Raw genomic sequence first — 12,813 nt, forward strand, 5'->3', positions numbered from 1 at the left:
TTGCCTGTTAAATTATGAGTTATAAAAGGAAGGTAATTAAAGCTTTTTAAAGTCTTTTCAGTCCCATTCCTTCCTGGTCTTTTTCAGTGTTCCTACTGTGCAAATGAAATGTTAGTCACAGCAGGCTCCCGTTTACTTGCATTCTTAAAACGCTCTCCCACACTCAGAATAATTACCATGCAGAAGAGGTATAACCTATTGATTTGCTTCCTGTCTCTCACTCTCTCCGTCCTTTCAATTGCATATCAGAGTGTCATTGTTGCAGTCAGCACATAGACAGTGTTTTAGTGATGCTTGCTCGCTGAGTACTTGAACTATGATTCTCTTAGTGTATAAAACCCCACATGGAAGGATTTAGTGCACAAAGTGCTTTTACCCAGCAGCTGCCATTTTTAAGGGAAATAACAGATGATCATGGAGGAGACATTTCTCTGCTCAGCTTAAATCTCGGCAAGACGGTGTGACTTGCTGAGAGGTTGATCAATAAAGTAGTGAAAAAGTACAAAAGCTTCGATGTTACAAATCCTCTTTAATATGCTGAGCTAATGCTGTGAGATTCTTTATGCTCTGTGGTATCTATTGCCGGACCTGTTTGGACCCTGGACCTTGGGATAAGATAGCTGCATGACAGTTATTACTACAAACAGCCTTTGTTGCCTAGAAACATGCATCATTTAGAGCACTTAGCTGTTAATTATGAGCCACTAAATCTCTATTACTTTCAAATTGTTGCTTCTTGTGTGTGTGTATAGGCTTGCAACTTGGAGGTCTGAGTAGTGGTCTCTCACACCTCTTGCCATACTTCGTAGGTCACCTTAGGTTCATGGGAAAGCATCCATTGGCAAAGCCTGAGGAAATTGCCATCTTCCCTCCCTTTAGGCATTCAGCACCATAATTGTTGACCCGGTACTCCCTGCTTTGCCCTTGTTTTCTCCACCATCTGAAGCTGCAGCAGCGAACAGGGGGATTTGATGTTAGGTTACAAGCAGAGTAATGGGGGCTCCTCAAAATGTAGCCACTGAGAAATGTCAATGCGAGCAGCCAGGTCATGGTTTTACCAGAATGTCCTTAGCAGGGGAAGCCATTTTTCAGTGATAAAAATGATGACAAGCAAAAAAAAAAAAATTACTGCCTCAAAGGAAGGGCTTAAGCTGTCCGGTGTGCCTGCGAGGCCGTTACAGGAAGGTTTAGTCAGGGACAGAGGTTTAGACATAGGAAGCTGGCCCAGATGGCTTGTCACCGCATCCTTAATTTTGCACCCCTCCTCTGGCAGGATGTTGGAATGGCCCCTCTCCTCCAGTAATGGAGAGGACAGGGACGTAGTGGATGTCATCCACCTCTGTAGTAACAATGAAATCAAAGCGGAGCTGCCAGTCAGGCCGTCGCCTGCGTTTGGCCCGGCCTTGTGTCCAGATGACAGAGGAAGTGGAGTTTATTTTTTTTCAAAGACACAGAGATAGAGAAAGAGAGGGAGAGTTGTGTTTTAGCCTGAGGCTGGCTGACTCCACATCCAAAGAGCAGGTCTGCTCAGTGGCCTGCTTGGCCTCCTGTTCCTCGCCAGAGCACCAGCTTTGGCCCTTTGCCACAGACTGTGTCACTGAAGTAACTGTGCTGTCATGCTGTCTCTTTTTAACCTTTGCCCACAACAGCAAATTACATGTGCAATGTAATTCAAGTAGTTTGAATTTGCTTAAACTCTGTTTAAAGGAGGTGACAGCTGCATCCGAATGGCCTTTAAAAGCCTCATCACACAGCAGCAGTACCTCTTCAGAATTACTGTATCTGTTAAAACCTCTGTCTTTATTTTTGAATGGCTCCCCTGGCTCATCTCTGAGGAAAAACTACATTTGTTTACACAAGGTTCCTCTTTTCCTGTTCCTGTCATGTGACCGATCAGAGATAAAACTACAGAGGTGCAGGGGAAAAATGCACAACGCTTCTTCACTGTCAATAAAAAAGGGAAGTGGGAGAAGCGCTAACACGATAAAAAACAGGAAATTTGCTAGCAATAAAATACACTGCTGTGCTTTTCACAGCAGCTTTAATATGCTTTGTGTGGTACTGACGGAGAGAGGAGCTCTCATCTTCATGCTCACCTTTAATGCTCAGAACTCTCTGCCTGCCCTGCATCTGTCGGCATGTCGGAGAAGCTTAACTGGCTTAGAGTGCCTTATGGCGTCGAAGCTCCTTCCCCTCTGTGCATGTGTGTGTGTAGGATTTACAGTATCTCGTCAGCAGGTGTTCTCCACAGGTGAAAAAGTCCAGTTTTAGTGCAAAACTGTGACAAGACCACAAGCAAGAGCCGAAGGAAATGTGAAGGACATCTAACTGGGTTAAAGTTTAAAGTTCATTTTGAGATAACTCCTATAATGTGTTTGTTTTTTTGGGGAAAAGTTATTTATTGATATTTAGAATGAGAGAGATAAAGCCACGCTGACACGGTGTCTTGGTGTGTGGGAGCAGCAGAAGTGGGAACAATTAATTTGAGACACGTTTGTATGATTTATAGATTTGTTCCATGGTTTAGGGACAGTGGACTGCAGTACATTCTGCATTTTTTGTACCTTTTATTACTTTGTGGGAACTCTGCCTTTGTCACATTTGACAGGATACAGATAATGTTGGGAAGGTTACTGTAAACACTCTTCAGCTTCAACATTGTCTTACATGGTCTTGTAACACTGGAAGGATTATCTCTTAGGGGACATTAAAGATTCTCTCTCTCTGAATGAATGTGGCTTTCGTATACGATCGTTACAGCAGTCACTTTGAAGGCTTAATTTTGATTTGACCTTTAATTCTCAAATGCCCTCATCCATAAAACACAGAATACATAAACGACTTTCAGTGACTCACCAAGACCAATGTCCTCAAACAGGACATATGGGGTAGATGATAGGATTAAGCCTGCTCCAGTCTTTCACCCAGTTTTAGGCACCAAAACTATCTGTTTTTGGCAAAGAGTGGATTTGATTTAAAAATCTGTGGCTTCCTTGGTGGTAAAGCCTAACCTTAGCCAGTATTTTTTTTATTCTAAACCCAGCTGTGATTAAAAACAAACGTAACTGCAGCCGAAAACCAAACAGGTCTCAGTGTCAGGGGGACTCAAACCTCAGTCTACTGAGTAAAAGTCTCTGTGTTGCATATTTATTTTATATGACTGAAGTAAGTTGTTGCACTTGGATGCATCAGTCTGTCTTTTGCACCTCTTCTGACCCTTCAGAATAAATAAAGAGTAACCAGTTGCACATCTCTCCTCCCTGCCAACCAGGTATGTGAAGCTGAAACATCAAAGTGCAGCCTGGTGCACACGCTGAGGGATCGGGCACAAATGTCCTTGAGAAATTCTCACTTGTGCTCACATACATACATACATACATACATCTGGTGCTCCCATCACTACAGAGGCATGCAGCCTAGAAGAGGCAGCTGCGTGAACCCATGTGTCTAATGTAACCATCTCTTTATTATTATGTCTGTGACATGTTTGGCATGTTTGAGAACAAGACCAGCCTCGTCCTTATCTGAATTACATTTTTACCTACCAAAACACTTAAACAAATATTTTTCAAATCTTGACGTTTGCCTGGCAGAGCCATCTGGACCTGGTGCAGAGTACACACATTACTCCCACAGCAAGGATGGCTTTTCACAACAACAAGGAGAAATCACCTTTCTCCAGACAAAACTCTAGTTCTTTCCAAGGACGTACTCAGTGATCTGTTTCTCTGGCACAGCGTCAAATGACTGTCAGTGAAACCTTCATCAGAATTTCATTAGTTTTAAAAAAAAATCCCCAGTGATCAGTGTGTCAGACAACTCAGAGCAGAAGTGTATCAAGTCATTAGAGCCACTGTCATTTCAAGCACTCCAGAGCACAGATAATTAACGCTTTATTATCAGACAGTGCTAACGCTGCCTTTATCTGCCTGAAGTGTTCTACATGTATAAACTACGTGTGTTTATATCCTGAGTAATCGTGTGATAACAGAGGGAGTAAGTGAGCTTGGAATTACTGTGTTTTATCTTCGCAGTGTAAAAACCGATGCTGCTTTTTGTTGGTAGAGGCTAATCATCCAAAGCCGCTGCTTATCTCTGCACCACCAGCTGGAATGCATGGGAAAAGAGGAGAACCAGGCTCAAATATTTTTCTGGCTCGCTGCCCATGTTCACATTTGTGAAGTAGTTGTCAAAGAGCCAATCTACATCCATTTGAGTTTTTTAGGCCAATGAAACATTGAAACATGTTGTTTCAGTCCTACATGTTGTTACAGAACTTTTTCTTCAAACTTATGGTTAAAATAATGAGGCGTCCATATGTTTATACATAAAGATTGGATTGAATATTGATGACCTGGATGACTGAGAATAATATAAACTTCTATGATAAATTAAATAAAAATCAACTTAAAGTTCAAATACAAACTTTTCTTTGGTGCATGAGTAATGTTGTGTCCTTAAACCAATGTTCTCTGCTGCTGCTCCGCTTACTCATCGTCCACCTACATAACTGTCTGTGCTGACTGTCCTCCAGCTGAAACTGGTGTCTGGGAACAAAGGCTTTACAATATGTATGGCGACTGTTAACCTTTTTCCACAATCAAATACAGATGAGATAAATGAGCTAACTGAGTGATAACAGTCATAACAATCTGTCATGAAAAGCAGCATGAAAGGTCACAGCAGGAAAATGTGTTTATTATCGTGACAAGATATGCTATCAGCCATGATCCTCCATGAATGGATGTGGTTTTTTTTAAACAGATAGTAATAGGATGATATTTTTTCAAACCGTTTTACATCACTGATAGGCTGAAAGCATTATACAGTGGAGATTCTGACATCCGGAGGTCCTACTCAGCCGGATATAGCCGGATTGAGCGCGGATGGGCGTGTGCAATAGCCGGATAAAAATACGTATGCATCTGGATTCTATCCAACTCAAGCTGGATTGACCTTCCCCAGTCTGAACGGGGTCAAACTTATCAACCTGTACAGAGTAAATCCCCTTTTCCCACCTCTCATCAATCTAAAGTTTCCAACCAGCAGCACGGCTGGTTTTGTTGTTTTGGCCTGCAGTCATATGTTACCCCAGCATATAGTAAGTTATGACTTTGTGACAATTCCGTAAGAGAGAGAGCCACTCAGGATGACAGGTTATATATAAAAGAGCTGGAGTCTTGATGAGGCACACATTGTCCTCAAACTCACCCTGGAAGTAGACGATGTCAGGGGGTGCAGAGCTCAGAGCACACCGGCTTCATTTGTCATGAATTCTATCAGTTTGAATGATCTGTGAAATATTTGGCCGGACTTCAAAAAGCTCTTAGCTTGACTCCAAGTGGGTGTAATGGCTTTTTTTGCCTTCGGGTGTGAGACACTCTCACTACTCTTGCTGAAGTGTGATAGACAAATCTATTGTGAGCCGTGAACAGCTCAGATGACCAAAACTTAAGTTTTCTTTTTTGATATATTAAACATTTCTTTTCCACCCCCAAATACAATAGTACGCCTCCAAGCAGCTTCATGTTTTATCTCTCATGCCAATCAGTTGTGACATTTCAATAAGACTTACAATTTGCATCCTGTCTGTCAGTCGGTGATCTCTTAACAGATTGTGAGGGGAAGCATCCATCACTGAGACTCTGGGATTTGGTTCACAGCTCATCACTCAGTCTGTACATCTAGCAGTAGAATAATGTACATCAACTTATACATAAGAGTCTCACATTTCCCTGTGATACCCCTCAATCCATGGTGTGTTGGCTGGCAACTATGTGCTGAGTATAAATGTGTAAATGTCAGAGATTCTTTATTCTTGGAATACATCTGAACATTGTAATCTCACTGTGTGCGTTTTTATATTAAATAAGAAGCAACAACAGTGTCAGACATGTTGGTGGCGGTGTGTGTGTGCTATCTACCGCCATGTCTTCATTATTTCCACTATGGGGGCTCCACATTGTGGCTTTAAAGTCATTTAACCAAGCAACTTGTTTCTTAAAAAAATGTTTAATGGTAAAGTTTAAGAAAAGCTAATAGTCCTGTTTGAAAGAAACCACAATAGCTTTTTACAAAAGAATTGGAAATAAACACCCAACCATCCACCACCGCCTCCCCCTGAATATCACACCACAGCCCATCTCTGACATGCATCTGAATCTGAATGTGTCTGCTCCATTTATATTGCTGAATTTAAAATATGAAGACTTTGGCTGAACACGGACAGCATTCACAAGCAGATGAAATATATGGCAGAGAGACAGGAATGTGTCATCCTTAACCCAACCAAATAAATGTATAATGCCTTTCTCACACACACTCAACATGTAAAGTTGCAAAACTGCCAGCAGATACAGAGCAACTCCTCAGTGAAGAATCTGACTCCTGAGCATCTCTTCACCTGCTTATTATGAGCTGTCTGTATGCATATAGAGATTGTAACTGTATGATAGTGTGTAAATTAAACAAAATGTATGAAGCTATTTCATAATAAACTGATCGTTAGATATGGCAGGTTTATCACATGCTGTGTTTCCAGGTTTGATGTATAGTAAGCGCAGGCATTATATCAGTAGGAAGGTGTGGGAGGTCCAGCTCATCTTAAAGACTGAGACCGGACTGAAGGAGCACATCTCCTTCCTCAGTGTGTGTGTGTGTGTGAAGGATATCTGCTCCTCCTAAAATAGCGGAAAGTGGATGCTGTCCTGACAGGAATTTCCTTTCTCACTTTCCTTGTCCGTAGCTTCTGGGGGGTCCCATGTTGGCCCCCTGTGTCTCTCTGACACTGACCACTGCTTAGCTTTAGAGCTTTTCAAGGTGTGAGGAAGAGCAGACAAAGCTGCGCTGTGCTGTAGAGAGGTGGTGATGGGACTGGAGCTGATGTCAGGTTCACATCAGAGCTGAGACAATATGTTGGGAAACTTTGCTTCTCCTCTGAGGCCGAGTTAAAGATCTCTGAAAAAGAGGGGAAGGAATATCCTGCTGCGAGCCAAGCTGTGAATGATTCATGGACTGCCACCACTTCCCACTTCAACCTTCAACATGTTTGTTTTCTGTCACAATCACTCATCTGTTGTTGTTCTGTGGGGTTTAAATATGTGTTATGAATATCATCATCAGTTTCAATATAAATGCAAAGACAGCAACAGCTGTCACTAGTGAAATGTGTAATGATGTTATTAATCATATTTAATAAGCGACAGGGGACTACAGGCAGTAATCACTGGTGTTGTTTGTCACACAAATCAGTTGCACTTTGCTATTGCAGGCTGACCTCTGAAAGTTTTCTGGATGCCTGTTGAGTTGTGACTGCTCTTGGAAGCTGTCTGTGCTGATCACTCTCCTTCAGCTGACATCAGCCTTTGCTGTAAACATGACTAACAAAATATTTACAACAGAATAACTTTGTTGGATTGTGCTTCCTGGGCAGCAGGATGTGTTTGAGGGACGGGGTTTGTGTACAGCTGTCCTGAACGCTGGGTTTTGATTGGCAGCAGGTCATGACTGACTGTTGTGAAAGCGTTGCTGCTGCTGCTGCTGCTTCCTGCTCTGTTGTCTGTGTATTTGAAGACTTGTGAGTCAATGTCTTATGTAAAATCTGCATATGCTGCTCTGCATGACCCTGAGTACTTTTGTTTGCCTATAAAAGAAATAATATTGATCCATTGTAGGCTTTTAGATATTGCTCTATTTCTCCTTGAATAGGTAGAAAAGGGAGAGCTGGGAAGGTGCACCTTTGTAGCACCTTTATTACAGCACCATCATTTTCAAACAGAGTCGGATGTGAAAAATGATTATCATTTGTTTTGTTCATGCACAGAAAGCCTTTTTAGTCTCTGCTGCTGCTCTGTGTGTGTTTTCATCTCTAATGGTATCCAGGTGGGGCATAAGTCATGGTGGCAGTTTATTTATGATAGACTAGGTGTGGAGACTCACAAAGCATTAATAGCACCCTGAGGGGACTCTGGGACGGTAATGACGTTTTTCGACCGGCCGTATTAACCAGGCGCAAGTTGGTGTGAATGCACTGGTAATGAATCAAGGACAAATGGTCTTTGCAGCTATTTCAGTGGAGAAGGCAGGGAGCTCAGAGCAACATTTCCCCATGAGTGGGCCATGATTTCTCAGCCTGGGTGTTTTTAAGTATGGGGGACCGACCGTTTTAGCCGCAGATTGCCTTACAGCTTGTAAATGTAATTATCGACGTGTCTGATTTCAGATTCCTGATGTGTTTCGGAGATTTGACAGGCTACCAGCGGCTCTGTCAAAACCACAAGGTCCTCACTGACCCATGTAACATGAATCTAACACAGTTGCCGTCTTCCTTCCCTCAGCTCTGGTGATAGGCTTTTCTATGCCTCCACCCATCCTCGACAGCTCCACAGACGACCTAGTGATCCCAGTCCATACAACACTTAGTATTACATGCAGGTGAGTGTGAGTGTGTGTAATGTGCTCCAACAAAAGAAATGCTGCTTATCAGTGATGCAATCATTTTGAAGGCTGGATTGAAGCTTGATGGAAAGCAGAGTCATTTATTTATGAATCTTAAAATCATGTTGTTTTTCTCAGCTCTATAAACACAGATTAACAAACACAGATTACTAGATATTGGGTTTGGATATGAAAAACCTCTGAACACAAAAGCCTTTTTGTTAGCCTTTTTGAAAAAAAAAGTTCACTCTCCTCCTTGTTTAAACACACAAACAAAGGCCATGGGTCCTGTTATTCTAAATCACAGCCAGCACTGATTTTAACTGAGCGCATATGTGAGATAGGATTCAGTTTTAAAAATCATCCTTGATCCTTATGAAATCTCAGCTGTGCTGTCTGTTGCCAAGCTGTCACTCCATTAACCATTTCATGCCCGTGGTAAAGAAAAAAATAAGTTTTCTTGGAAAGCTGGGGATACTGTTGGCTTTCTCCCAACACAGGACTTAAACAGCAGAGTAAATCTCCAGGGGGAGAAAATCAGATTCATTTTAGCCAATTTATGCTCTGACGTGTACATTTTTCTAGAATCTGGATAGAAATGTGTTACTCACAGGGGCTGGGAAATAACCCACAAAATACTGTCAGTGCTCTCTGTCATTTTCTGCTTTTTTCCAGCCACCACATTTTGGCAATGTCTACACCATGTGGACATTTGTATTTGATGGAGTCTCAGCAGGTGTTGAAAGCACAGCTATCAGATATCAGAGAGCCATTATGATTCCATTCAATCTCACTCATGATGCCTCTAGGTTAACATAACTGAATCTATGTGATAAACAGGGGATGTGTGGAGGACTTCAAAACATCACACACAAACACTTCTCAAATGTCATGGTTATGGACACTGACTCATAGAAAGTACTGTGTGTTCCATGTTATTTGGATGTTGTCTCCTCAGGGGACAGCGCACATTGACTTGGACCTGGCCTGATCAAACCCTGATCGGACAGGAGCTAACCGACCGTCAGGCCCAGCTCCTGACCACCAGGGCCCCCGAGCAGAAGGTGGTCTTTGTCAGCGAGTGTCCAGGCCAGCCTGGGAGGCCGTACTGCAAGAGGCTGGTCCTGGACAAGGCGCAGGGCAAAGACACGGGCTACTACCGCTGCTCTTATAAGGATGTCAAGGCCGTCATTGACGGCACCACTGCCGTCAGCATTTATGTCTTTGTTAGGGGTGAGTCACACACTCCTCCAGCACCTCTGGTGCACACACACACACACACACACACACACATCCTAATAGACTGACGTAAACCTGCTTCAAAATGAAAACTGAATATATTTAAACTTCATTATAAAAGACTGGTTCAATCTTTTTTCCACTCCATTTAAAGGTAATTGTCAGAGTGAAATTAAACTGTCCAACCAATTTCTATTTAGACATCAATTTAGGAAGTAGTGAGTCTGCATGTTTTATCTTCCTGTCTGGTCTGCTGCTGTCTGGAGAACCCAGTCTTTTTAGTTTCTGTTTTCCTTGGGAGGTCCACAAGAAAAACCTTCGCTGACAGATCTTCTGTTTAAATACTACTTCGATATCAAAGCAGCATTATTAGAAATGGAAGTTGTTGAGTTCACCCCAGTGACACCCAGGAAGCTGGCAGGATCAGTGTTTCGGAAATTAGAGATGTAGAGTCTGTGATAAAGGCACGACTGACCAGCCCTTTCACTTTTATAATTAGAGGAAGGATATATTGTTCATTTCTGGAGAGTGAAATGTAGCAACAAGTGGTGTTGAATTCAACATGTTATGGTTCTCTTTAGTGGTTTGAGTGCCTTTATTTTGTTATTAGTTCTATTATAGGTCATTTCCTGAGGCACACAGACATCATTCAGTTTGAAGCTAGCTGGTTAGCATGCTAACTTTAATATATCTCTGTAACCCAGAACATGGCCATAGGTGTTTACATACTGTTAATCATTTCAGATCATTTGTTTTCCTTTTTGTTACAGTACTAGCCTTCCAAACTGTCAAGAGCTGCCTCTTTAGTTTTCCCTCACTCCACACTCCACTGTGGCAGCGATAGAGAGGTTGATTGTCATGTAGGGGAATCCTGCTGACCAGTCCACTCATGTGAAACATCTGTTTATTCCCTCTGACAGGGTGCCAAAACAGTTTCCACAGATCTAACCAGGGGGCTGATAAGAAGCAGATGAATTTGCAGCCGTAAATTAAAGGCAGTCAGCATTAGGATGCAGAGGGGACACATGTGGGTTCTGTTAAACAGGCAGATGTCGAGTCTTTACCCCGCCCGTGCTGCATGCTGTCCTCTGAAGGCTCACGCACACATATGACTGTACAGTATGACCTGAATGTGGGATATCTATAAGCTTGCATACATTTAAAATACACAAACATTTCTCTCACTATAGCTTCAACCCACAAACTAAAACATCTTGCAGCCTCGGGTGGAACACCTCCTAAACTGACCGCCTTCTAAAACCTGCAGTGATTTATTGAGAGGAACTTAAACTACGAGGGGCTGTGTATTATTTCTATTTCTCGTGTGTGTATTCAGACCACCGCAGGGCAGAAATACAAACCCCTCGATAAGACCTCTTGTTTGGCCTCGCAGCAACTTTAAGTGATAGCTTTGAGTGCTGCAGAAAAAAAAATGTGCAAATAATAGAAGGCTTAGTGTGGGTGAAAAAAAGAAATAAAAGAATCAAGCAGGTCGTAGTCATACAACAGCTCTGCCTGCTGTACAAAATGTGCTGGTATTGACAGGAATGCCAGGGAGATAAGCATTTTTATAATAGTGTGTCTCTTGTTGTGAGAATAGGATTTTGCAGTGATAACAGCTGCAGTGTAAATTGGTGACACGGTTGCTGTGATGCCTCCCAAAGCCCTGTGTATCACTAGCTGTATGTAGACAAATGAAAAAGGGAGAAATAAAAGCATTAAAGACAAAGCACAGGAGAGATGTTTTCCAGCTTGAGGTGAAATTGTCACACTGTTCAGAGGAGGATTAAACCCCTCAGCTGTCTCTCAGCCGACGTGTAATAGCAGTTCTTAATGCTGTACGCGGTGTGAGGACAGACAAGCTGCTGGGTAATGATGATAAACTCCACATAAAGACGAGTCCTTGGGGGTCATTATTAGACGGTGAGAGATCTGACTGTCTGTTCATGAAGTTAGCTCAGTAATAGATGCCATTACCCCAGCTGGTATCAGGGTTACCCTTTAACAGCTCTGTCTTTTCCATCTGCATCCAGACCCCGAGCAGCCCTTCCTCAGAAGACGTGTCGAGAACCAGGGCCAACTGAATGACCTGGAGACCATTTTAATCACACGCCTCTCCACACACGTCACAGTGCCCTGTCTGGTCACAGTGCCCGACCTGAATGTCACTCTCCACACGGTGTGCACAGTCTTTCCTAGCTCAAATTGAAGCTGTCAGTGACGATGTGATCGATGATCTGAGCTCCCTGCAATTATTTCTTTCTGTGTCTGTGTGTCATTTCAGTATCCCACGCCTCTGGATAATAATGGGATGACATGGGATAACAAGCGAGGCTGGTCCATCCCCAGACAAATTATAGACAGTGCACCGATGCTCATTGGAGTTTCGTGTTTGGCCATGCTGGAAGGCAAACCTCACCAGTCTGCCAGTTACCTGATCCACACCACAGGTAAAAAACACACTGTGTTCACTCCAGAGTCCAGTCTCAGTTTCAGCACTGAGACCAGCAGAGATCCTGCAAAACTTTGACTTAAGCTGTTACAAAAACAGTCCTGACCCAGGACAAATATTTGAATTAGATTCGAGACTGTTGCTGAAAGAGAAATTAGCTGTGGAAATCTAAGGTGGTGTAAGACCGACTGCCTGGCAGTTACTGAGCCAATTATCCCTCCCTGCAGATGATTTCAAGGCTTTTATTTAATTATGTCATTTCCTCAAAAACAACTCCCATTTTTTTCATATAGGACAGGAGACGTTATGCAAGCAGAACGCACAGAAAAGAAGAACAAGAAGGGAAGGCATAATTAAATTTTTAGGAAATTAAAGATGAAGAGGCGATGAGGCTTTATGTGGAGGTTCCCTTTTATTGGAACTGAACTCTGTGGGACCCAAAAGTCTCTTTGCTATGCTGTGTGAGATCATTCACCTCTCTCTTCAGATGCTGAAAGGAAACTCATACCCAGCGCCTCAGGCCAAAAGTAATAGCTGCATCAGTCAGGGAAGAAACTTTCGCTCTGAACATTGATGGAGTGTTTAAACAATCAGGCAATTATGCTCTGCAGCGCTGACGTCGCCTGCACACATTTCCTTAACACGTTATGTCATTGACTGCAGCTTGAACATTAGGTACACTGGTC

The 12,813-nt window shown here is 42.7% G+C and overlaps 1 protein-coding gene across 1 annotated transcript in view; it reads left to right on the forward strand.

Moving 5' to 3' along the window:
• The window catches only part of flt4 (fms related receptor tyrosine kinase 4), a 31,758-nt gene that overhangs the window by 3,876 nt on the left and 15,069 nt on the right, over positions 1–12,813 (forward strand). Inside the window, exons 2-5 of the mRNA XM_028415674.1 lie at positions 8,337–8,433; positions 9,395–9,669; positions 11,709–11,854; positions 11,960–12,125. Coding sequence (XP_028271475.1) covers positions 8,337–8,433; positions 9,395–9,669; positions 11,709–11,854; positions 11,960–12,125 — 684 coding nt within the window. The remainder of the gene's footprint in view (positions 1–8,336; positions 8,434–9,394; positions 9,670–11,708; positions 11,855–11,959; positions 12,126–12,813) is intronic.

Source organism: Parambassis ranga, chromosome 10 (assembly GCF_900634625.1).
Source record: "Parambassis ranga chromosome 10, fParRan2.1, whole genome shotgun sequence".
NCBI classification, from domain to species: domain Eukaryota; kingdom Metazoa; phylum Chordata; class Actinopteri; family Ambassidae; genus Parambassis; species Parambassis ranga.